This window comes from Amborella trichopoda, chromosome 9 (genome assembly GCF_054954075.1).
Source record: "Amborella trichopoda isolate Santa Cruz 75 chromosome 9, AtrichopodaSantaCruz75HAP2 v2.0, whole genome shotgun sequence".
Taxonomy (NCBI): Eukaryota; Viridiplantae; Streptophyta; class Magnoliopsida; order Amborellales; family Amborellaceae; genus Amborella; species Amborella trichopoda.
Window position 1 is genome coordinate 35359731 of NC_142344.1, and position 27872 is coordinate 35387602.

The 27872-nt window shown below is 38.3% G+C and overlaps 1 protein-coding gene across 3 annotated transcripts; it reads right to left on the reverse strand.

Moving 5' to 3' along the window:
• Positions 1–912: 912 nt before the first annotated feature.
• LOC18446603 (ABC transporter B family member 14) lies at positions 913–25930 on the reverse strand. Of its 3 annotated transcripts, none has more exons than XM_006856718.4 (11): positions 25391–25930; positions 17075–17129; positions 16617–16792; positions 11744–11944; positions 6118–6377; positions 5718–6031; positions 5350–5573; positions 4872–5245; positions 4329–4756; positions 3964–4205; positions 913–2309 (listed from the first exon to the last, which is right to left on the reverse strand). In XM_006856718.4, exons 1-11 carry the CDS (start codon positions 25691–25693, stop codon positions 1089–1091), a joined length of 3798 nt encoding a protein of 1265 aa, XP_006856780.3. In that variant the 5' UTR covers positions 25694–25930; the 3' UTR covers positions 913–1088. The 3 variants fall into 3 exon arrangements, with proteins under 3 accessions (XP_006856780.3, XP_088704582.1, XP_088704581.1); XM_088848456.1 differs by having other exon boundaries at positions 913–2358; positions 25391–25924; XM_088848455.1 differs by lacking the exons at positions 16617–16792; positions 17075–17129; positions 25391–25930 and having other exon boundaries at positions 6118–6382; positions 11744–11871.
• Positions 25931–27872: the final 1942 nt, after the last annotated feature.

The window sequence follows — 27872 nt, forward strand, 5'->3', positions numbered from 1 at the left end:
ATAACATTTTTTTTAGTTTGTTTTGTTTTTCCAATGATTTTTCTTTCTTGTATGTTATATGAATTATGAAAGTGATTTATGATTTAGTTGACTCCAATTACACTTTAACTTGTTTGTATTTTCCTCCTTATGTTTGAATAGTTTTCTTGTTCGATATGCTTAAAGGATTTGGTAAACGCCCAATATGCTTAAATGTTTTATCGTACGGAAAAAACAATTATAAAAGAGCGATATGAATGACCAAAATGGTTAAATTTTCATTCTGTATTTGCAACGTATTTTATAGGCCTAAATTCTTAAATGCATAAACTCCATTAATAGGGGATAGGCGCATATTCAATATAGCATATGGTGCAACTTAATGAATGCTTAAGCGCTTGAATTTTCGTCTTAAACATGCTTAATTCCATTGGAGCATATGGGCTAAAACAATGGGTTGAAATTTTCGCACATCGGGGATTAAGGTAAGGGAGGAGGGCTTTAGCTGCTGTATAAATGGTCAATCAGTTTACCCGAAGGCCAATGTACATGCCCCCCCCCCCCCCCCCCCCTTACCCCCCACATGGGCGTGTTGGATCCCTATTGAATAAAAAATTTATATACAATAGAAATGGAAGAAAATGTACGAATAAGAAATTGTGGAACCGGTTTTTGGTAGGAACCAATTGGTTTTCGGTAAAAACCAGTTTTTGGTAAGAACTGGTTGGTCCATTGACAGAACTGAACAGTTCCTACAGTGAATCGTTGAGTTCAAGGGGGAACCGGCCAGTTCATGATATATGTTGAGATCTGGACCGGCCTGATCGATCTTACATCTAGATCAAGCAATTCCAATTCAGATGGATGCTTTTTTGGCTTTTTTAAAACATTAATACAAATATTAAAATGGAAACAGCACCTTTCAATCTATAGTTTCAGGGCCAAAAGAATCATGCAATAAAATATGAACCCATATGGGTACCTCAAGGCAAACTTGGGCCCTCAAAAACATAACAAGATTTCCATCATATTAGTGTTGTTGAATTATTGGCAATATGATTTTGATACTTTAACTCCTATAAACCAATGACCTTAATTTTAGTGATCAGCTAAGGTGAATCTAAAACAGTCCGCTGCTGTAGTGACACAAGCTGAGTGTATGTGCCACCAACCATGTTGGTGAGCTCCTCATGGCTCCCACTTTCCTTCACCTTTCCATTTTCCAGCACAACAATCTTATCAGCATTCATGATGGTAGACAACCTATGCGCCACCACAACTGTTGTCCTTCCCTCCATTAGCTTATCTAGTGCTCTCTGTACCAGATTTTCTGAAGTCGCATCCAAGGCACTAGTAGCCTCATCAAGGAGAAGGATTGAGGGGTCTTTCAAGATAGCTCGAGCAATGGCGACTCTTTGCTTCTGACCCCCCGATAAAAGAACACCTCTCTCTCCTACTCTGGTGTTATAACCATCAGGCATGCAGCTGATGAACCCATGAGCATGAGCTGCCTTAGAGGCCCTCAGTACCTCTACTTCAGATGCTCCATCTCTGCCATATAAGATGTTCTCATATATGGTGGTGGAGAATAATGCAGGTTCCTGCTGAACCAGACCGACTCTCTTGCGATAAGATTTCAGGTTCATGCCTCTAATGTCATGCCCGTCAATAAGTATACAACCGGAAATAGGGTCATAGAACCTCATTAAGAGTGCAATTACGGAGCTCTTGCCAGAACCACTTTGACCTACGATAGCAACAGTGCAGCCTGCCTCAACTTTCAAATTCAAGTCATCAAACACTACTACTTCTGGCCTGACAGGGTACCTGAACCCCACATTCTTCAATTCTATGTCTCCACTAACTTCAGTGACTACCTCTGAGGAGGGGTCATCAGGCTCAATTAAAGTTTTTCGTTCAAGGATGTTAAAAACTGAAGCAAGAGCTTGTGATCCCTTGACTATATCAGGGGCCAGAGCAAGCGTCTCTGCCACACCTAGAGCAGTTATCACTAACACCATGAAGGACTTCATGATGTCACCAAAATCTGATTTCCCATGTCTCATGAGAAGGCTTGCATACCAGAGAGCAATCGCATATGAACAATACATAAAAAACTGGGACATTCCATAGCCTAGTCCAGATATGTTGCCACGTAAAAGGCTTCGCTTCCTTGGAAGGTAGAGCTCCAGAGCAAATAGGGCTGAAACTCGATCCTCTGCACAGAATGCAACAATTGTTCGGATATTGTTGATGGCTTCTCGAGCTACAGCTGATGCTCGAAAATAAGCACTGTTGTAGTCTCCTCCAAACCCCCTGAGGAATAGTTGCTGCGCCCAAGGATCATAAGCTAGTTGAGAGATTCATGATAGCAATAGACTGCAAGAATCCAAAATTCTGAGAATGAACTAGAGAAAGAAACAAAGATGGTCATGAGATGACAGGAGGAACTGCATAATATGTATATGAGAAAAGAACTTAAATGTGTGTTATGGTGCATGGTGATGTGAGGGAACAATATAAGCCACAGCACTGCCCATCTGAATTTCATACCATTTCTTTTTGGCTAGGAGAACTGAGGTTTTGTTGGGTCCCCAACCAAAATCAATAAATAAATTGGTGAACCAATCATATAAAACATAATGCGATTATGGATGAAATAATGATCAGAAACAGCATTTATTATGACCGAGAAAGCCACTAGCATATTAGTATATAAGCAGGCATTTGCTATCACCCTAGAGAGCAATAGATCATTTATCAAGTTCAAAGGATGATCAAAACTAGATCATTGGTGTCCTGAGAGTTCAAAGATTGTATTTCCAGTATTACAGGAAAACTAGGCATACATGAATCTTAATTCCCAAGGTTGTCAAAGAGGGACATTTCATATGAAATGTGGTAGAATATCAGTTTGGGTGAGAGAGGTCAATCGTTCAAATCCTTTTAAGTTTGTCCCAAGAAAAACCAAACAAGCTGACTCATCCTTTTAGGAATTGGGCTTGGGCGTGGGCTGGAGTGGTTAGCAGCTGGCGTCAACAACGCTACATCTTAAGTTCGATACCTACTGCTGAAATATAAAAAAAAATTAATAATATGAAATGAAGCAATGTTTTCAAACAGAGGACATGGATCTTAAGCAAGATAAGACTTGCATCAGAGTCTTTAAAAAGGAGCAACAAGAAAAGGCATTTCCATTATCATCATCTTCAAAATGTGTCCAGTTAAATTTTTAACCCATGATAAACCTTCATGTACCAGCAATAGGGGTGGCAATGGGTATGGGTCAGGCCCTGCTGGACCCGGACCCAGACCCAAATGTATTCGGGTCCAAGTTTTGGACCTGGACCTGACCCATCGGGTCCAAAAGTTGGACCCATATCCATACCCGTCAGGTCCCAGATCTATCCCATCAGGTCCCATGTCTGGTCTGGCCACCCTCACTATGAGCTTCTTTTTTTTATTTTTTGCCCTTTCCTTACTATCATATACCCAAATTATTGGCAACAAGGTCACAACCCGCCATTAGATTTCAAGTCGTCTTATTTGTCATTTAATAGCTAAAGATGATTATGAATTCTTATTGTATACGATCTTTAATACACCCAAACTAATAGGGCCTGAAGTATTTTATCTCCAACAATTTACAGGTACGGGTCAGGCCCAACCGAACCTGGACCCGAATAGTATTCGGGTCCAGGTTTTGGACCTGGACCCTACTTGCCGGGTCCAAATGTTGGACTCATACCCGGACCTATTTAGGTATACCCAGTGGGTCCCGGGTCAGGTCTGGGTCCATAGCCACCCCTAACCAAGAGGTATAACTTACACATGATTTGGCAACACAATGCTGAAGTCAAATGAAATCATAGAAGGATATCAAGTATAGTTACAAAGTACTAAATTTAGTGAATCCACACGTGGCCCAAGAATTAGACTCATATTCAAGGAGAAAAAACCCCAGCTTTCAAGTTAAATACTTACTTCACCGATAGAAGCACCAATAAGTAGTGGGAATGTAGCAATTACAACGGCTGCCATGCGCCAAGTCAGCATAAATGCAATGGTAAATGCTGTGACAGTAAGGGAGATGTTTTGTACAATAGTAGAAATACGGTCTGCCAATGCACTTCTCACCAACGTCGCATCTGCTGCTAAGTGTGATGTCAATGATCCACAGTTATTCTCATCCAAATCAAACCAGCCAACCTCATTTCGAAGTATAACTGCAGTTAAGAAACCATTCAAATTGGTTAAACCTAACTAGGCCAAGAGAGGTGGAAATGGATATGTAAAACAGGGATATGCAACATTATATCAAAATTGTAGATGAACAATGCTAATAAGACCTGAGAACATCATGCTACGAACTCGAGCAGTAAGGCGCTCCCCCATCCAAGTATAAAAATAATGTTGCAACAAATATATGGGAAGAGTAACCACAGCTGCTCCAACAAATATAAGTGAAATCCTTTCAATCTCATGCTTGACATGTAGCTTGTCAGGGGAATAGAAAGTGGTCAGGCAATGAGTTATCCCAAGAGCAAAGAGAGGACCCTCCATGCCTGCCAGGATGGCACCCAACGAGCCAAGAACTGCGAACCGCCACTCAGGCGTATTCAGTCTGACTAATTTCCAGAAATATGGAGTAGCGTTTGAATTTTTCTTTTCCGAATGAGGGATGTCGCTCTGTGATTGTAGATCCTTGAATTTTGGGTTCGGATAATCTAACTCAGAGGTGGGGCATGTGGGAAAATGGGGAGTCTTAAGGAAATTCCTAGTGAACACAATTTAAGGTAAGATAAGAGTGAAGAATCCATAAAGCTAGATCTAAAGAATGAAATCCAGAATCGTTTAGGGTATCTTGAAAGAAAAAGAAAGTGCAGCCTTACTTTGTCTGGTTAGGAAGTGTCTTGCTTGGAAGCTCATCATTTGCTGATATCTGTAAGCTCAACAGAGAGGCATACACGCCATCTTTTCCAGTCGATATCAGCTGTTCATGGGTGCCACATTCAACGACCTTGCCATTTTGCAGAACTGCAATACAGTTGGCATTGCGAACTGTAGATAACCGATGTGCAATAATAATAGTCGTCCGGCCTAACATAATAGTATCAAGTGCCTGCTGAACAAGGTGCTCAGACTCTGTATCAAGTGCGCTGGTTGCTTCATCAAGAAGTAAAATCTTAGGGTTTCTTAGCACTGCTCTAGCAATTGCAATCCTCTGCTTCTGCCCTCCAGAAAGCTGGGTGCCACCATATCCAACCTGCCAAGTCAAACAAGTAAAAGCAAATAAAAAACCTAAGTACAGATGTTTCATTTAGCCCCACAGAACAGTTTTAAAACCTTGTTCCCTCTGTTGTAACAAACCTGAGTGCTGTAATTTTCAGGCAATCTTCGGATAAAAGAATCCGCATTTGCAGCTTTTGCAGCTTCCATAATCATCTGAATATCAGAACTTTCATTTCCATAGCTGATATTTTCAGCAATGGTGGTAGCAAACAACGCTGGTTCCTGACTAACTAGTCCAATTTGGCTCCTCAGCCACTTCATTTTCAGACTCTTGAGGTCATGCCCATCCAACATAATAACACCTGGTGAGTACCAAATATCATATAGCAAATCATAGAATAACCATTCATGTAAGTATTGGGCAACTACCATCAGCACCTTTTCTAAGACATTCCTTTACAAACACATGCTATAATTTTATTAATGATTATATGTTTCAGAAATACCTGAAGTTGGGTCATAAAAACGTTCAACCAGGGATAGAATTGTGCTTTTCCCTGAACCGCTTGGACCGACAATTGCAAAAGTACTCCCAGCTGGAATAGAAAGGCTTAGATCTTCAAATATTAGACCCGCTCGAGAGGGATAAGAAAAAGTAACCCCACAAAATGCAATATTGCCAGCCACATTTGGTAAAACTACTCCATTTTCCGACAGCACAGACACACTCGGACCTTTCTCAATCATACTCATTAAATTGCTTGCAGCTGCCCGGCCTTCAGCAAAGGCACTGAGATTCGGAGCTGCTTGACCAAGTGATCTACAAAGCCCCAAAAATGTTTTCAGGAAAGAAAAATAAATTCGAAATATAGAATGCAACCAGATAGATTCCATCTAAGAGCTTACATTCCACTGATAACAACATTGAGAATTGTTGTGAAGGCTTTGCCACCATTAGTTGCTTGATGCCTGACAAGGACACCTGCATACCAGAGTAGTAAGGCCCACGCACCAAACAGTAGACCATAGGTTATGCCGACACCCAGTCCTTTGGCCATGCCACTTTTTCTCCCCAACTTCAAGGAAGTTTCAAGTGAAGTTGAATATGCTTTACTTGCTTTGTCCTCCCCAACAAAAGAATGAACTGTGCGAATTTGTGAAATCACCTGACCTAGTCAAACACAAAGATGTATCAGAATACAGCGATAACTAAGAATTCAGAGGCAGCACTACTAACATGTGCGCCTACTGACTTGTAAGGTGCCAGAGAACACATTCCAATCTTTTGGGAGTTTTGGAAAGACTTTCATCTTTGCAACAACTGAAAATATCTCAACAGGATCAGTACTAATGTACTATTCCCATGTGTAACCTCACGTCACATAGCGGGCTTTTCCCATCTTGAATTGTACCATTTATGTGCAAACTGACCTCATAAACCAATATATATGCAGCGGAGTACTTTCCCATAGGCAGCTAAACTATATCCAAATCAGAGTACCTTAGGGAGTCTTCATGAAATTTAGAAAACAAGTTGGACAAAAGAAAATATGTCTGAAACAAAATCAGCACATTCAGGTCGACAACCATTAATCACAATGCATCCTCAAGTTAAGAGGGGTTTGATAATGCATGCCAGGAAGAGGAAGAAAAACTATACTTGCTGATTATGCTAGGTAAGGATTCTCAGTGGGATGGTGAATAGTTCACTGATCCATATGAAAAGGATTTATCTGTGGCTAGTGAGAAAATTTAGGGACACACTTAGGTTGAATCACATTCAAATAAAACTCATAAGATGCAATTACACATATATTTGGAGGTGACGAGACTTGAGGGAAAATTTAACCACCCTGCAACTCTGTGGAAAACTTGTTCAGTCAAAGTTACATGTCAACACATAAGGATACTTGTAGCACAAGGATTGAGACATCCTTAACATTATGACTCGGAACATTTCAATGCCATGCATCATATTAGCTATACCAAGGAACACAAGCAGGCAAACACATAATAATCATACCTCCGTTACAAAGACTAGGGAAAACGGCATGACCGATTCTGTATGATGCAGAATACAATAAATAAATCATCAAATGAAGTAAGCTTTGAAACATTTGGAGTCATTTCTAACAAATCTTGAATCGTAAATCCATACAAATTATGTAGGACCAGAGAAATCAACAAAAAATCTAGTTTTAAAAAAGAAACAAGGAAGCAGCCACAAACTCTCTTCCAATTCAAAATATGACCGACATCAGACTTTATCGATCTCATGCAATAGAAATTTCAGGAAATAGAAAAAATTTTGATCTATTATCGATCAAACATTTGAAGTATGCCTAGATGCAGAGACTTAACAAAAAGAAATCAAATAACTATAAGATCAGGCGTCACACCAGAATGTATATCTTGGAGATATATATATATATATATGTATATATATATATATATATAATAGGAAAAAGCTGAGATTAGCCCACTAGCTCATATGAACATATGAGCCAACGGCCCAGATTGAATCTGAGCCGATCTGACGATCACGGATGTCCGGTAGTGTTTGAATTTTATTTATTTTTCTACAAATTCAAATCACTTGAAATTTTAGGCATGTGTTTATCAAAAATAGGTGAATCTTTGAAAAATATCAAAAAAATATTTTACATGAAATAAATTTACCAAAATACCCCCAAAAAGTTTCGAGCGGTATTTTGGTTATTTTGTTTTTCACAAATAATTTTTTTTATATTTTGATTAGGTGCGTCTTGATGAGAAGAACACACACCTAAAATTTCAAGTGATTTGGATTTGTAGAAAAAAAATAATTCAAGTACTACTGGACATCCGTGATAGTCAGATCGGCCCAGATTAAATCTAGGCCGTTGGGCTCATATGTTCATATGAGCTAGTGGGCTAATCCCAGCTTTTTCCATATATATATATAGGGAAAATATATAATGAGACCATTTATCTTTGGTACAAAGTGGTCACAATTCATATTGACCATTAAATGTGAAATTGGGTGGTTGCATTTATTTCATTGACAAAACTCAAAGTTCAAAGGAAATTTTCTTGAACTTTGTGACATCTCAGATTTCACATTGGATGATTATAAGTAATTGTGACCTCCATGTAGCAAAAGTAAATGGTCTCATTGTATACAATCCCATATATATATATATATATATAAGGAAAAGTTTATATAGAGTCGAGGCTCTAAACAATCAAATTTGAGCATACCTCAAAAATCTCACTAGAAGAGGTTGTTTTGATGCCCAAATATATTCAAATTGATCATCTCGATCTCAAAATTCATGGACATGAGAAAAAATGGATTTCAAGTTTATTTTTGGAAATAGTGTATTTTGTAACACATTTTTGGACCGTCAATTTTAAAGAATTTCAAGTTTTCATAGATATGTCGACCTACACTATTTTCGACGCCTTTAAACTTTATAAACAAATGTGAAAATATATTTTAAGGCTGTCACAAAAATTTCCAATATTGAAACCACCTTGCTCGATACTATATGAAGGTAGGCTCTAATTTGATTGTTTAGAGCCTAGGCTCTATACAAACCACACCCATATATATATATATATATATAGGAGCAATGATCCAATGCAACGGTTGTATCATAGTATAATGCAACGACAATTCTAGAAAATCATGTTTGTGGTACTTGTATGACCTCAAATTTTGCACACACACTCTCTTCATCTCAATAATCAATCCCCCAAAAAAAACAAAGTTTAATTTGAACCCTAGATATGGTCAAAATGAGTCCCCTCCAAAAACGAATCTAGACCATTCATTTTGTGAATTTCAAGATCTTAGCTTTTATAAACTCAAAATCATTTTTTTCTTTTTTAACATTGTTCATCTAATGAAAATAAAGCCATCCAAAAAAATTGATAATGAAAAAATTCTTTTAAGGCCTAGATCTAAGCATCTCACCAAAATGAACGGCCTATGTTAATTGAGCTAAAAAAATACTTTCTAGGTTGTGTTTTCAATTTTTTTTTCTTTTTCTGTGATTGTTCATTAGAATGAAAAGATTGTATATTTCAAAATTTGGATCAAACAAATGGCCATAAGATGGTTTTCTAAGGTTGTTGCCATAAGATGGTTTTTAAAGGTTGTTGCATCACACGCACACGCGCACGCGCACGCGCGCACACACACACACACACATATATATATAGATGCATGAATAGGAGGGAGGAAAACAAGTGTGTGTTAAGACTGAAGTTAAGGAAAACTACATCCATTCCAGCACTAGTTTGAGTTTGAAATTATGAAGGTGCCTAGGCAAACATGCTAAGTATCTAATCTGCACAAGCTTCTTGAGGGCTTCAAGTTTCAAATGATATCCCACCTTCTCCTTGTGACAAGGTCTAGCATTGGCTAAATATAAATTTATGAGCAAGCTGTTGGCATTGGCAAGCAGAAATTAAACTCTGCGAATAAACAATTATGTCATGATTTCTTCTCCATGTTTAAAGTTCTCCGAATCAGGATGCTCACCCTAGTCCACGCAGTTTGGCACATTAAAAAATTCTCTCATGAAATATTCGAGTTCGGCCAAGTTATTCAGTTTTATGCCGGAATTTATACACTGTAATATTTTGGTAGAATGTGCTTGCCTCTTTATGCTTGAGATAAAGTTCAAATCCTATTGTTAGCACAACAATATTTTTCCATAATATAAAACTTCACCATGCTTACTCAAAATTGAAAAACTCAAGCAAGTTGACTAGGTTTTCACTCTGTCCAAGTCAAGGACTCGGAGTTTTTTAAAAGAAGTTCTTCTTGACTCTAAAACCAATGATCTAAATAAGAAAAGTTACAAAGAAAAACACATAGAAGAAGCCATGAAGACTTAGCTAGTAGGGGTGAGAATTTACCCAATTTGGATCTAAAACCCCAATTTTGAAGATTTGGATCCGATGGGTCGATCCAAATCTAAAATTTGGATCCAAATAGTAAATACAGATCGGATTCAGGTACAAGTGGATCCAACCCAATTATTATATTTTATATATATATATTATTGTATTTTTTGCCATATATTATTTTACAGATATAAAATGATATTTACCCAAAAATAGATATAAAATAACATTTTTTATCTGAATAGGGTCGCAGATCAGAATCCCATATATACTTTTCAAATCCTGATCTGGATCCGAATATTCTGGATCTAATCCAGGTTCAAATATGATTAGATCCAGATTAGGATCCAATATATACTTTTCGGATCCAAATCTGTATCACAATGGACCTGGAACAGGACCTGATCCGACCCATTCTCAGCCCTATCAGCGAGCTAGAAAAGCTACAAAACTGTGTCTGCAAATCCATATGAATTTGGTGAGTTTGTTCCAACTTTTTCTTCATATTTTGCATCTGAAAATAGTAGTTGAAGGTTGAGAAAGATTGTATGAGAAAGGAAAAAGTTATTGGGAATCATTTTATTTTATTGGACAGATTTAGATGGGTTTTGATGGGTACATGATTGCTGGAAATTATATTGGGGTTTGCTTAGAGGAGCTTTACAATAGTAACAATTGATTTTGAACTCTGATTCTTTTGTGGATAACAAAGTTAGCGACCTTTGTACACCCTCTTGAGTCCCAAAAAAATTTACATCAACTTTTCGTAGGTGTTTTGATAAGAGTTGCATGCCACATATTTGTTAATATTTCTGGTTGAGTTCAAAACCCAGCTTGCATGTTATTTTAGTTGTATTTATTTCTGAAAACCAAAAGATCTATTGTTTTTGGGCCAGCATTTCTAAAATTGTTGTAGTATATAGAGGCACATTTTGGGCCCTTGGATCTAGCCCCACATGTGTGCCGCACTCCATGGATGGGGCGTGGAGCCCTTGAACCCACTTGTCACCCATAGGGTTGGCAAGCCCCTCTACTTCTTCCCTTAGAACTTCTTGTTTTGATTAAAATATGTTTTAAGTTAGTTAGGTAATCTTTTAAAATAAAGGAATGTGTGTACTAAGTCTTATGGAAATGACCCGAGGCATAATCTAGTGAGTAGTTTTATTTTTCAGTCATATTTGCACGTTTATTCTGTGTTTCCAGGAACATTACTTTTGCTTAAATTGTTGGTAAAAGCTTGGTTTTTATTCGTAGATTGTGTCCATTTATTTTTGGTAGTAAAAGACAGGGTCCTATGTTGTATTTAGGGTTTTGTTTCTTATTTATAGCAATATTTTGCGGCACTTATAAGTGAATTTTAGATTGATTGATATAAGAAAAAGAGCAATTCTTTTATTTCATCGCCTTGAATTCTACATAGCCACTTCTATCCACATCCATCAACTTGAGGATATTAAAGAAGTCATTGCTGAATTGTAATCAGTTCATATATGAATTCCCTTATTTTATAGGCCTCAAAACGGATGACATCAATCACTCTAAAACTCTTCAGCAATATAATTTTTTGAACAGCATAAGTGCAAATGTTCCATGAACATTTAACTATTTTTATGGTAAAAAATAAAGATTCACTTACCTCTTCTGCCACTTTTGCCGCTTCAGCATAGGCTGCCTCACCCTTCTTTGATAATCCAGCCATCGTAACTGTATATGCACCTCCAGCAATAACCATGAGCGGAACTACGGCAAGAGTGAGGAGAGTAAGTTGCCATACAGATGAGAACCCCAAGGCAAAGCCAACCAAAAACCGAGCAAGATAATGTAAGCAATGGCCAACCTGCATAAAATGATAGAAGAATGCGATATAAGTAGTAGACCAACCTTCTTAAAATTTACCATGTAATTAGTAACAGATTGATATGAACTGAACGAGAAGCGCTAGTCAAGATAATTCAAGGTTTTCCCCCTAAACCAAACTGGTATGTAGATAATAAAATGAGATAGATGGGTACAAATGCTATTTCTGGATAAAATTATATTGCGCCCCTAATTAGAGAGCTCAATGTCATGCCACCTTTCGTACAACAAGGAGGCGGTATCATTGAATTTTCGTGCTGTTATCAGGAATCCAAATTGTTTTCATCACAGTAATGAAAAGAAATTGTTGTTACCAGAAAAGTCACTTACTATAATGAATAAATTCTCACATATACTTAGTTTATATTCTGATGAATTGTTATATATATAAATGCAGATGTGAATTACACATAGATTTCAATATATGCATACATAGATGTATTTATATATGTAGATACTTGTATATTGTACAGATGTGTCGTGTCCAGATGTCATTTTAGGGTTCAAGTTTCTGACACTAGCATCCATGTCTAGTAGTAGTACCGCCAAGCCTCATGATTAAGTCTCAAACTCCATTCTCACCAAAGGGTGGGAGCCCAGATCCCCACTAACTTACCATTTTTTTCATCCAAAAAAAAAATCATAACCATGGATATTTTGTTATGTACCACATGTAAGTGTGCAACTTCAAGATGATATGATTTTAAAATAATCACGAAGGAAACAAGAAGGCAAGAATGTAATAATAAGGAAACAGAAGACTGAGGCATCATGTGGGAAGTGATCAAACAAGCATTCACAACAACAGAAGTCCTGCAGTAGAAGCACTAACCACGGGTCCAAGGTTAGAACTTCTACCATCCCACAGGAGAAGCACCACCAACGTGTAAATCTGTTGTGTAGTGCCTCACACAGGCACACAACCCCAGCGCGCTTTGGGGCTTTGATAGCCTATGGACTTACAAGACACTACTCCCTACGCCACCTTGGCTATGAGTTTGCACCGTCTGGGTGCCAATCACTACGAGTGGAAAAGAGACCACCCAAACATCTCTTGCCCCTACTCCCATCCTATCATGGGGAGTCGAGGAGGTCACAATTGCCAGCACAATTTGGTAACAAGTTAGGCCATGCAATACGCTCAAAGCATGCTAAGAAATCACATACTATTACAAGAGACATCATGTCAATAGCATATAATCACATATCATCATGCTTATCAAATCACATATAAATCTTCATGATTCAAAAGATTTCACAAAGTACCCTACTGGTATCCCAAGTAGGTCACCTATATACCCCACCAGCGTCCTTGATGGGTCCACTTAATCCCTACTGACGTACCAGGTAGGTCCACTCATACCTCAACGACGTACCAGATGAGTCCACTTAATCCCTATCGGTGCACCAGAGAAGTCCACTTATACCTCACTGTTATACCAGATGAGTCCACTTGTATACTTAAAGTATCTCTGAAACCCTTTTTTAACATCAAGAAGCAACAATATCATTTATTCAAAATATCCTTGAAATCAATAACATGAATCCACATGAAGCAATTTATAACAGACACTTTGACTCATATTTCTATAAATATTCAGTCCAATATTTTGGGCTCAATTTCTTAAATATAGTTTCAGAAAGGTAGCAGTTATGAGAGACATTGAAATCTATACACAATAAATATTAGACAGTAGAAGAATCTCATGGAAATTCAGAGTTGTATACTAAATTTCCAACTATCTAAAATCCTTAATAATAGTCGTAACTATTTTAATTAAATGCCAAAATAACTATTTTTCAAGAAAATCAGGTCACTTACACATAAAACTTACAGTGTCTAAAATTCATAACAATAGACGGAAATATCATAATTTTATTATAAGCAGAAATACCAGTTTTCAAATAACTATTTTACAAGAAGATAAGACCACATACACATAGAACTTAAGGTATCTAAAATTCATAACAGTAAACAGAAATATTACAATTTTATTGAAAGCAGAAATACGAGTTTTCGAATAACTATTTTACAGGAAAATGAAGTTACTTACTGTTGCTCATCAGGTTTGGTTGATCTGAACCGTATCTAGGTCTGGACCCTCAAAGTGGACTAAGAGATTCAAGTCAGTACAACGATATGGATCCGACCGATCCAGAGCAAGTAATACATATATATAAATGGCCTGGTAAGGCCTGGACATGCCAGGTCATGTACAGGGCCGATTACCCATTTCTCACTCAATGACTTCTCCCCCAACTTCCAATCCATTTTTGTGGTATTCTTTTTTGGACAAAATGCATGAACCCAGACATCTTGCCCATTTTAAGATACCGAATTGCTTGATTTCATTCTTCAAAAAGGCTTTGAGAATAATTTTGGTTATATCTCACAAGGAAGAGTAAATGAGGGGGTGATGATGAATATATTTTAAAAAATGAGAATCCTAAAATGCAATTCCAAGATACCAGTAACCATTACGCTGCAGCAGAAAAACCCACTAAAGAGTGAAACTAATCAAAGGTATGGACAGTAGAAGGGAATCAGCTTTCAATAAGATTCCAAAAAAAAAGGGAATGATAGGGTTTATGTAAAAATATCGATGGGTAACACCTCATAGTACATATGTCCTTGACACATGAAATAGAAAGATGGCATACTTAGCATACACATCATAATGGATGTGTCAAGCAGCCAACACAAATAAATAATAGCCTACCACATCATAAGGCAACAATAAAAGAGAAGGCCCAATTAACAGGTCGAATAGAAAAGAGCAAAAAAGAAAGAGTGATCTTATGGTGCATTAACAACCCAATGAACCCTCAATCAAAATCATTTCTTTATGTAAGTATTTTATTTTATATATTTTTTTATTATTATTAATATTATTATTATTTTGTATTTATTATTACTATTATTATCAAAATAATTAGGGTCGTCACAGAGCAGGACGCTGTCCTTTGGGCGGTCGCCCAGGTCTGGGCGCTAAGCGGCCGCCTAGGCGGTTTCTTGGGTGTCTAGGCGGACGCCCAGGGTATGCCGCTTTTTCTGGGTGCCCAGGCTTGGGCGATGCACCCAAGCCCCCAGAACCCACCCAGGCGCTGGGCAGACCGCTTTTAGAAATACTGCTCCAAACTAAATCCAATATTAATGGGTGATGTTTGGATCCATTTCCCCTAACTTTCATAAACACTTTTGTCCTAACTTTCATAAACACTTTTGTCCAATGAAAATCACAAAATCTAGTTTTTTTTTACATTATTCTCTCTTTAAAATGGGCTCCAGCGGTTTTAGGTTTCAAATGAACCTAAAACTCACCTTTACAAATATTGTTTTTTTAAAGAAATCCAAGAAAAGCCCCTCAACATTGGGCATTTCTGCCCCTGGGTGGGATGCAGGCCCTACACCCCGCCTAAGCGGGTTCACAGGAGCTTATGCAAGCACTCAAAGATATCCTACCTAATTTGGCACCTAATTTGGCCGCCTAAGTCTGGGCGATGCGCCCACACCTTCTGGACCGCCTTGGCAGCCCCGCAGGCAGTGGCCTATACACTTTTAAATCACTGAAGACATCAAAAGGACCTTTGAATCTCCGGTCTTCATTTCACATGACCATAGAGACAAGAACATGGGTCGGTTAAAATTGAAGCTGGTGATAATAATTTTCTTATTTTTCAGAGTCTATTTCCTTATTTGGTGTGTTTGATGTGTTTGGTCCAATTCCAATTAAATTTGCAGCATTGCGTAAAAACTCCAAGGCTTACAAATGACCTCAAATGTTTAAAGAAGGGCATAAACATGAGTATGAAAGAGGCAAATGATTCAATGGCACGACTAATTCATGAGAGAAATATCTTGCAAGTAGAATTTTCATTCATCATTTCATCGAATGAAGACTTTCCTACATCACCATAAAAAACAAAAAGACCATGTAGAACCTTACAAACCAAACAAAAGTACAAAAGCAAAACAAGCCAGTTGTCCTTCAACACGTCTAAGCTTCATGATGGAAACATGAACTAGACCAGCCACATGTAATTACGCCAAAGATATCGACAAGGATAGCTGGAAACTCCTGTAAACCTAAATTACGTATGGTCCCAAAAAGTAGATGAATAGTATGGCCCCATCAAGTTTAAAAAACTTTGGCCAACATGAAGTCTAAATTTCAAACTTGATACAAGACTTGCAATTCAGACAATTTGGCAGAAAATATAATTCAACTAGAGATTGAAAGAGCCCCAATCCCATTCTATGGTTCAAATAGAGAGCTCTGGCATTCAGTGAAAGAAAAGGGTTCAGGAAAGAGGATTTTGCGAGCTGATGATTAATAATGGCAATGTATGTATTTGCAATAAAGTAGGCAAAACCCAAACAAACCAGAACGAAAAAAATCAAAAAAATATCAACAAAATTCTCCCCAAGTACATGACAAAGCTCACTAGAATAATATATACATTTCCAATACGAACATAACATATCGAATGTTCTGTAAGCACCCTAGTGTCCATGCAGGGTTGGTTCCCACCGAAGTCATAGAACTACTTCTTTGTTTTTACGTTCTTTTTAAAAATCTTTACCCACATATTCTTCCAGACAAAATGTGCAGGAAAAAAGATTGCGTAAATCTAACACCACTTGTTCGTACCTTGTCACCTATTGCATCCTGGACAAGTATTGTGTCTCTGGAAATACAATTCAAGACATTTGCACTTGTTATACTGGTATCAAAAAATGAAATGTCTTGATTCAAGACTGAATGGAAATATTTCAAGCGCAAACAAGTTGCCTGTCTTTCCCCAGTCTGCATCCAACAAGCCACCTCTGGAGAACAGTTGGAAAGACACTTTGTTAGTAAGGACGATACCCAAAAAGTAAAAGAATGATAAAACATATCAAGAGCATGGGTATATGCAGTACTGAGGTTCTGAAAATCTGAAAAACTGGAAAGGTTACATCTTGCAACAGTAAATTCCAGCATCCGCTAATGAAAAAGATTTCGTGAAAGCAATCATGAAACAGGATCTTCCATAAAGGATACCATTAATAATGTATGATGTGGTCGAGAAAAGAGGACACGATGCAAATGCATTGTGTCAGATGTACCTATCCAAGATGATGCCATGACAACCAGTCCCAAGTATAACAATTGCAGTGCATTCTGCAATGAAAAAAGAGATAGAAGTTAGCAAATGCATCAGAAACCTATAACAAATCTTGAGAAAATCTCAGAAACCGAGACAAGTATTGGCAGTTTAGATAGATTTTAATTCTTCAATACATCCAAACAATACATGAGCCCATGACAATTTTTTTATTCACAAAATGAAAACATAAAACACAACTCCTGCAATTATTCACAACTGAAAAGACTTACCTTTACTTAAGTACTGCATTGGCGCCTAATATTGACTCATTTAGGGTGGGGATCTAGAAAATGATTTATTACAACTCAGAAGCATGTCATCATTGAACTATGGGAAAAATAAAGTAGAGGTTATCCCATAAATCGTATCAGCATGTAGGCACTGCCAAACTCTGTGTCCAAGAACTTATGTTTATTTTTCGTATTTCATAACTGTAGCGAGGTATTCCTCGTAAAGTCCTCAATCAAAATAACAAAATATCCAGAACTGAGTTTAGACAGCACAGAGGCAGCCACAAAATCCAAATGAACTAAGTCCAACGGACAGTGCTTTTATTTGCAAGGGTTGCATAAAACTTAGCTAGACGACAAGTATCACGCTCTGATTCACCATATAAAATTTTTAGGAGAAAACTTCAAAAAAGAAGCAAAGAACATGGGAAACAAAAAACTGTCCTAGTTGAGCAGAATTCAGGACTCCAGATCCTGATGCCAAAGGTACCAGGATTATTAAAGTTTAAGTGAAACAGTTGCACCAGATTGTCTACAACCAGTATGTCCCAGAAAATAGTTTATTTAAAGACCCAAAAGTCAATGACATCTACGAATCTGCTTCACAGAAGCGATTTCATGAACAAACTGCATGTCATAAACAAACACAACCAATCAACTTTGATAAATCAAATGGGACTCGAGAACCGGATTCACGGCCTACAAGAGAAAAAAGCAAATTGAATTCAAAGTGACAAAGTCATATGTGGATCCTAAGCATCAAATTCCTAATATGAAAGACTCAAAATTTCTTAGTGCAGGATTACCTTGAAAGAGAAAATAATGACTCCAGCCGCCTTCTCTTTCAACATAGGCGATCCGCTTTCCCGTAGTTAAGGAGTCTCAGTATTCGTTCTAACTTCCACTCGCAAAGGAACAAGATCTGGATTTGACTATGGCAAGCACAGTTTACTATGCGAGTGGAGAGACTTTTGCGAGTTAATAGCAAGTCGAACATTTTGGAAGTGAAACAGAGGTAATCTTAGACAGAACGCTGATGTGGAGTTTGTGCCCTCAGTACGATCCGGAATTGACCGGATCTGAGAACAAAGAGCGGGCGGAGAGGAAAAGCTGTTGGGGAATCCACAAGCTTCCCTTTCTTTAAGGGGGGGGTGGCTAATGGACGGATAAAGGGACGCTAGCATATTCAATTGCGGACTTAAGTTATGCTAAGGTACGGAGTCACGTCAGCTGTGGGGACTTCCCATTGGTAATGAAATAGCAAGGCTGCGTTGGCTTCAATTGGCCTAAGGCACATTGAGCATAGCAAGAACCAAGCAACGGAAGAGCACGCTAGCGTGAAAGCCATTGCGAGGTAGCACATACGTTTTCTTGCTGGGACGAGGAAGCTATGCAATGGAGAAGCTTCCTTGTTCCTTAGCCGCTTGACTGAGCATAAGCCAAGAAATAACGGCTAGCGCGACGCTAACACGCATCCGTTTTCTTGCTGGGACGAGGAAGCTATGCAATGGAGAAGCTTCCTTGTTCCTTAGCCGCTTGACTGAGCATAAGCCAAGAAATAACGGCTAGCGCGACGCTAACACGCATCCGTTTTCTTTCTTGTCATTGGCTCAAAAGCCTATGGGCGTGCTAGCGCACTACGTTTTCTTCACAGGTAACTCTAAACTGAAGACTCTTAAGAAAAGATTGGAGTCAAATCAAGCCAAGTCATCCATCAAACATATTGAAATTCAATTTTGATGGCACTGGCAATCCTTGGGGTTTTTAGTTTTCCATCCATTCTCACCCTATTTCTTTTGATTTCTCCTTCTTTGAACTCAACCTTGAGTCCCTCCTGTCTAGACAAGCCCCTCGAACGGGAATGCCCCCAGATAACCGGCCTGTGGGGTTGAGACCCCTGGCATCTGCCATTTCCGACATCTTCACAAGAAAAACATGCGCGAGGTGCATCCCCTGCCCGGTTGATGGATAATGCCCTTTGAATGAAGAAAGAGAGAAAAAGGAGAATGAACATAACCCTATAACAGCCCAAATGAATCACTGATTCCTAGAAGACCTTTAGATCACGTAGCTAATAGAGCTAATGATTCTAAAATCGCTTAGCTTAGTTTCGAAGCTAAGGAGAGTGTTGTAGCCCAATCCTATAACAGGATAGCGACTAAATTCCTCTCCTAATGATCGAGTAGCTTCTACCTCCTTGTCAGTCCGACCTAAAGGTCGCCTGGTCGAGTCACTTTGGACCTTTCCGAGTGAGCCCCCAAAGGTTCAGGTAGTATTGCCTTTCCACAACTTAAGCAAAACAAGAAGGTTATGAAATTGCTTAGGTTGCAAAGCAGCGGTATCAATCCCGTCCTTCAACTACTTCCACATCGCTTTCAATTAGCTTTGCCAGAGTTGTCTAATAACATTTCTGTAGCATGTTGTCTACTTACCTCCGCTTTCTTTCTTCCTTTCAGATCAAGTTGTGACTGCGCTCACTCGCCACTCTCCCCGATCCTGCCTTCGCTGCCTCTCCTCATACATCGGAGCCTTGTTGTTTGCCAAAAGCTAATAGATCATTGGCAGGGAATCGTCATAGAGTTCCTTAGACCAGGTTCACCCATTTTTTGGTATAGACGACCACGTACAACCCGTCAAAGGTGACAGTCGTTGGCTTGCCTGTGGACCATGGTATCTGACGAGACATTGGCCTCCCTCCCAAAAAAAAAAACTTGCTTTTCACCACATTGAGTTTTTTCCCTGTAGATTTCTCAAAATCCAAAAGGATGCACTTAATTGCAGAAGCCGATCTAGAAGATGCTTCACAAAAAATTACTGCATCATCTGCATAGAAGAGATGGGATATAACAAAATCACAACAAGAAGGGAAAGCCACTGGGAGCATGCCTTGCCGTGTAAAGAAGTTCAGTTGTCTGCTAAGAAAATCCATAACCAATAAGAGCAAATAAGGGGACAAAGGGTCACCCTTACGCAAACCCCGATTCGCTCTGAAATAACCTTTTGGGGGTCCATGATGAAGAATTGAAAAGGAGAGAGAAGTAATACATTTCTGAATCCAAGAGAGAAAGATGTCCGGAAATCCCAAAGCTTGCATTCTGGCAAGTCAGGTGTTACACTTGTTAGACTCCTATTTAGTATTCATCCTACTATTCTATTAGTAAGCATTCATCCTCCCCCTATTTATATTCTTCATTCTAATCAAGAATAGTCCGTTCATCAGTGAGAGAGATAGTCCGTTCATCAGTTCACTTGCTGGCTGGCATCGACTGCTCCCTCTGCTTGGGATCAATTCGATAAATGGATGAAACAACCACCTATGCGTTGTACCTGGCTCTGGGGTGCTACGACGGGCCAAAGAAGCCTCACCATCATCTCCGATTGATGAAGATCTGCAGGGTCCCTAGTTCAAAAGCCTGCTAGCTAGCACAGAACCCTACTCCATTGAAGGTTGATCCATGGGACGAATTGATCCTGATTTAGCTTATGCTTCTCGTAATCATGGTTGCCTTTATAGATTGTTATCCTATCACATAAAAAAGTAGCATCAGAATGCAAGATACAGTACATCTAGACAATGGAGAAAATTACCAAGGAAGCAGTGGATAGAGCCAGTCTGTTTAAGAGGCTCATCTGGGAAAGGTCCTACAGAAGTAGTCAAGGAAGCTGCAACTACCAATGACTAGTGCACTAGAGAAGAGACCTTGAAGCAGTAAAAATCCATGGTACTTGCGTAAGTAAATATGCCATGACACAAATGAGATACGAGCACACATAGCATGAGTTAACTGTCGTGTTTTTACCCACATATGCTCAAGTATTCAGACTAATTACATGGTATGCCTGCATGTCAGGGCCTGAAAAAGGGGTAGACTCAGTACCACACCACATTATAGGATCTTTGGATTGAGCACCATACTGAGCATGATGAGATGGTAGTCATGCAGGCCCAGCAACCTCTTAGATGTATCATGTACAAGGGGAGTTGATGTTATTACTATTCGTTAGTTTATTTCACAAAGCAATTTCCCTGAATGTTAAGGGCATTTATGTAATTATATATACCCAAAAATCTAGTCATCTAATGAAGATGCACCCGAATATACCGATTGAGGGGGTCTACACACACTCTCTTGCTCTCCTCTTGTCTCTTTCTTCTTGGTGACGAGGCATAAAACTTACATAGTATCATAGCATTGGTGAGCATTTTAGCAAAGATTTTTTGGATATGAAATCTAATTCTATCAGTTTGTTTTAAACTACAATAGTCCACCATCTATTTTGATAATTGGAATGCACTTGCCATTGCAGCCAATCCTATTTGTCATGACTGCACTAAGCACATGGATATTGATTATCATTTCGTGCATCAGAAGATCGAAGTAGAGGCAATTTGAATGGACTATATTGGCACTGGAAATCATATTTTGGACATTCTCACCATAGGGCTTATGAATGGCATCAACATCATCATCATCATCATTCAAGTGTTTCCCTTAACCCATCCTAAGCCTGGGTAAAAGAGGTGGGTTGCATTAGGTAGGCAGCCAGCGTAAAATTTTGCCACATCTTATCATGAATCTTGTACCCATGAATGGCGTCACTTTGTAGAAGACAAGTTATCCATGTTTGAGCATGATATACAATTCGAAGAGGGAATTAAACTAGGTTTCAGGACTATGTATCAAGTATAAGGGGAATTGATGTCACTATTATTTATTTATTGTTTTGAGAAAAATTATTATTATTTGTTATTTTATTTCAGAACATGAAGATACAACTCCAATATCCTGATTAGGGGGTCATCTTTCTTCTTGGTGACCAAGTATCAAAATTACACAATCAGCCCTCGACCATGGTAATGCAGATATACCGAGGACCAAGATGACCCAGCTAGGATACTATTCCCCAAAATTAATTATTTAAAAAGAAAAAGAAAAAAAATTATCAAGGTAACTAAATGAGTATCTCAACAATGAGCCAAAGAATTACACTATGTAGGTTAACAACTCCTATTGGTAGTACACACCCAAAAATGCTCATTTTAACCATCAGGATATGAATTACATATAAAAGATTCTACTCATTGAATGATAGTCAATAAAAACCACTGTAGCTGGTAAAATCTAAAGTGAGACCCATAGCTATGAAGTAACAACCCAAGATATAATGTGGGAAGTACTATTAATGAAATTACTCTTCTCCTCAGCATTTTCTTGGATCATAATAAATACCCTCTGATTTCCTCGATTTGGTCGGTAAACCATATATTTGAACTCCCAAATGTCAACTATATGTTACATTTAACATTAAATGTCCACAGATAGTAACTGTTGGTGACTTCCAGGTTAATTTGAGAAAACCAACTTGTGAGGAGCATACAGGAACATCTGATTACGGCTCAAAAGTAGAGCCTGAAAAAGTTCTTCCTAGTTCCGCTCCAGATTCTCTCATCATCATTCAATTTTTACGATTCACATTTCATAAATTCATACCAACCATTCTTCCACCTCCTCTTTGGCTAACTATCGAAAGAAAAGTAAGTTGTAATCAAAATGAACGCATGGAATATGTCATCAAAGGGTCATCACTATTCACTCAATGCTGGAATGTTATGGAAAGAAAATGGAATCCATCATCAACCTCATCTCATATTCTGACAAACACAGCATGAAGGGCAAAACAGGAGTGGGCAAGCAGCTACTAGAAGATCCTATGTTTTTATTTGAACGTGAGATAACGATGAATGTAAATTATAAAAGCAACATACTGAAGAGTTCAATGATTCCATAACCAACAGTTGGTGTACCAGAACAGTCTAAGAGAGTGACCACGTAATTACAGAATTAAATCATAAGAACAATAAGCATGCTGTGCTACGCAGTTTGTGATCCAGTCTCAATAATTCAAGTTGGACTAAAAACACATGAGAGGAAGGGAAAAATCCTAGTGAAAGTGGCAGTAGCATCAAGAAAGTCCAAACTTTGTAGATACTTTTAAAACAGCAGTAAGAACATGTGCCAACTCTTCAGGGGTACTCATAATGTTTCCTTCAGATGTAATCTGCATATCAGCATTAGCAACATTAGGCTTCCCATGAAGATGGAACTACTGCTCACAAAGATGTCATAATCAATTACCATGCATATAATGAGGGTCTTGATAAGCCTTTCTATTATCATGCCTTTGAAGTCAACTTTCAGGGTGAGATAACAAAAAAGGCTGGATTGAGGTTGAAAGTGGCTGCATGCAGTGGATATGCGAACTGGTTACACATGTTCACATAATTATCCCGAAGACACTCAAACAACCTCGTGAAACCAATCTGTTTATCTCCAATTACCAAATTCTTGACCTCGATCCACAGTTCCATAAATGTCATGGATTTGAGGCTTCTGTTGACTGTGTACTTAGTAAATTGCTTGCTATGGGGAGTAAGATATCCCAAAGGAGTACAAGAAGTTATTCTTACAAAGATACTTCACAGTATGTACATCAAAAATACTTCACAGTTTGTACATTATAATAATTACTTAATTATCAGTTTGGGAGTACAAGATGTTCTTCTTACAAAGATACTTCACAGTATGTACATCAAAAATACTTCACAGTTTGTACATTATAAGAATTACTTACTTATCACTAACTCCTTATTGTCTTTGTAGATTTTCTAACCCATTTCAAGATTGTTTCTTTATCTGCTCATTAAACGTTCTCCTTCAGTCGTTCAAGATAATAATTCATAGAAACTGTTAAAAGGATGTTGCATTTTTCTGAAATCCTCTTCCATAAGATGAAGCTACCCATGTACAGACCTTGCTCAATGTAGTCTGATGTGCTTGGTTTCCATCATAAAAGAGCAAATCCAGATCCATCATCTGTGTTTCTGTCTCAACTCAATTGGATTTCTTATTAATTCATCCTGAACATTTTAACTCAGACTCAGAGGTCTCAACTCAATTGGATTTCTTATTAAGTCATCCTGAACATTTTAACTCAGACTCAGAGGTGAAGAAGGGGTATGATTCACTCCAACAGGGCCACTTTGATAAGGATAGAAACAAAATACAAGATAATACATCAGCCTAGTTAAGTTCCAATATGGAGAAGAATCATATATGGTTTCACGAACCAGTAGAAGGCATTTCCAATTTTATCATCCTAAAGACCAAAATATAAAAGACAGCCACAGATTACCTGCACATAAGTCCTCTAAGACGCCGCAACCCCCAACATACGTGACAATCCTCAAGAGTTCTCAGTATAGTTAAGTTATCAACCATCTCCAAAAGTATTCTTATTTGGAATCTATGGTAGAGTCGAGGAAACTTGGGTAACAATACACTGTTGGAAAGCATGTTTTCCAGAATAGTTTTCCAGGAATTTTCTAATGCAAGGTTTTACAAAATGAAATAATGGCCAATTTACCATCATAGCAAAGACTCTTTAAAGTTTTTCTCTCTATGATGCCTTCAAAATAGCATCATCTTCACCATCATCATCATTATAACCTTTTCTCAATTAATTGGGGTCAACTACACAGGTCCGCCATTCTGCTTTATTTAAGGCCACACTCTCAGTGTCTTCAAAATAGCATGAAGGTCTCGTATAATGGCCATTGTGATGCTCCAGGGCCACGACGACAACATGTCATTCCATTTTCTGAACCTTATCACATCAAACGGGATGTTATATAGCTAAGGTCTGGAACATTGCATAAACCACATCACAAACCGATGTGTGGCACAACGTGCTACAAGTCTTTGAAAGGAACTGTGTATAACCTCAGAATCAATTCAACATGTTGACCATTCAAATAACATTTTATCAAAGGAAAGGTTTTCAAACAAAGGCACCACAAAATGCAGCTTGGAGACACTAGCAAGAAGCATACAATTCCCTATTTAGCACTACAACAACAAAATCACTCCAAAATCGATTCCCTGGTGAGTCCATTACGAAAAATTCAGGTAGAGAATAAGCAATAGGTGGGTGTTTCTTTAGTCAAAAATATATTGGAATTCAGAGTAGGTGGAATTTTCATTTACCTTTCCAACTTCAGAAGCCAATTTGTTAGTATCTCCAGACAAACAGCCCAGTGAGTCTATTAACCGCCCGAAGATTACAAAGAATACAGGTAATGCAGCTCCATGTACACAGGCCCCAAGCGTACCAAAGAACATGAGAAACATGTCAGTTGTGTCTGCAAAAGCCAACAGTTTGAAGAAAGAAACATTGGATTCTCTCTCTTTGAAGGAGGAAGCCTGAGCCATGTCTTCCTCTTTCTTCTGAGGATGAGAGCTCTCGACTGCTGCTGTTGCAGAGGAGGACAACTCCATGGCTGCTTCCATTGGAGATGATGAAAATGAGAGAGTGATTCTTCTGAGGACAAGGGGAAGAGGGAGAAAGGGAGTTTATGAAAAGAGGTCGCATGGCCTTAGTGGAGGAGGTCGTTCTGGAAATAAATGCAGGGAGAGAGGGAGAGAGGGGAAGGTTGAACAGCAAAAAGGCGGTCCAATTCGTGTGAGCTGGGCCTGCACAACAACTAACTGGGCTGCTATTGTTTCGAAAGAGACTCGCCCTCCCTCCATTTATTCAAATTCTTTATATACGGACCATCAAGTCGGGTATTAATCGGCAAACCAAAATGGCGGTAATAAATCATTTTTATTTCGAAAAAGGAGAAAAAATCGGGTCAAAATAAGGGTGGCTAAAATATAAAGTTATAGAATTTGTGAATATTTCGATGTATAAAGATGATATATTATAAGATTATAATTTATAATTATGAAAAAAGCTTATTTAATTTTTGCAACCTAGAATTATTATATAAATGCATTAAAGCTATAATTTTGTGGCCTTACCTACGATCATTAAAGTACTAAATAAATTTAATAACGATGCTCACTCTATTGTCACAACATAAAACATATCATAGATTTATGTGGAGCATAAAATGAAACAACAAGAATGACACTAAATATACGGACTACATTAGTAAATAGCAAGAATTGTAAACCAAAATATAGGATCATTGTTCTACGAAAAAAAATAAAGACCCTCAATACAGGATTGCATTTTTATTTTTGGGTAAGTCAGTGGGGGAGAAGGCCCCATACAACCCTATCATTAGGACCTACGGATGCAATTATCTTACAACCCTATCATAAGCATAAGGCAGTTAATTAAAGACAGTTGCGCCAAATCCTGAAATAACAAAGGAGAAATGAAGTTTGGTGGACAACAACGCCAAACTGTATCATCAGGACCTACGGATACTCTCTTAGTGAGGGCATCATCAACCATATTTACCTTACGAAAGACATGTACAATGGACTATCTATGAAGAGAAAGTCTAGTGTCGCAATTATTTGCGATCATCTGTAGCCACCATGGAGCACGACATCGATTCTGAATGAAATTCACAAGCAGAGCCGAATCACTTCTATCTAGATAGGAAAGTATTTAATGTGAAGTACTAAGTGAATGTCTTCTTCAAGTGCCAATAATTCTATATGGTTATTGGAAACAATACCAAAATGCTTAACAAATGCAACAATAAACCCACCATTGTTGTCCCTGATGACCCTACCACCACCTGCTAAACTAGGATTTCACAGGGAAGCACCATTATTATTGAACTTGTAATTCTGACCCTCAAAAAATGACCATACCATCGGAGTGATGAATACTAGCTTCTATTGACACCGAGTTATTTGAAGAATGATTGCCTTTTTTGATAGATGGAATGTCCATTTTTTAACCTCTCTAGCGCTTGAACATGTGAGGTAATACGTTTCACAATTTGTTCTCTCCTAGCGGATCTTGACTCAAATACTCTCATGTTGTGCTCCTTCCAAAGAAACCAAATAGTAGTGAAAAAGATGGAAGTCCAAATATTAAGTAGTCCATGGGATTTAAACCTGAAAAGTAACCATCTCCTAAGCATCTTAGGAACGAAAATGTCAAGGACGAACATCTTTCCACATCGCCAAGCTAACGATCTTCATACTCCCGATGAAAAAACACAATAAAATAAAAGATAGTAAAGACTGTCATCATTGTTCATGCAAAAAAGGCATAAAGAGTTGAGCTGCATGCCTCGCTATTGCAAAAAAATGAAGTGGGTAAACAATTATGCAGAGCCAACCATGAGAACCATTTAGCCCATGGGTGGCATTTAGAAGACCATAGGGCATGGATTATAGGCTGCAATGATCCTTGATACCGAATAAAGCCTCATGCTGCCTTGATTGAGAACAGAACATTCACATAATGAATCCATACCAATGAAACCTTTTTGGCGTGTAACGGGAGAGTATAACTCTCAACCTCCCTCCATATATTTCTCACAGAACCTGATGTGGGAAGCAACAATACCCAAGATTGAGGTGAACTGCCAATAAAGTCTGAAACCCTTTGCCTAACAAAATCTCCCAAATCCTCCTGAATGTCAATACTATAATAAGAGTTCGACAATGACTGTCTTGGTAACCATGGGTCCACTCAGAAATCCACCATTTGACCATT

Bases quoted from the DNA above. Each gene is read 5' to 3' on its own strand.
- LOC18446603 (XM_006856718.4), bottom strand. From the start codon at position 25,693: ATGGAAGCAGCCATGGAGTTGTCCTCCTCTGCAACAGCAGCAGTCGAG. The intron at 11,945-16,616 runs GTACGAACAAGT...CATTTTATGCAG, and splicing joins AGGATGCAATAGGTGACAAG to GTTGGCCATTGCTTACATTA. The intron at 6,378-11,743 runs GTAAGTGAATCT...TGACTAGGTCAG, and splicing joins CGGCAAAAGTGGCAGAAGAG to GTGATTTCACAAATTCGCAC.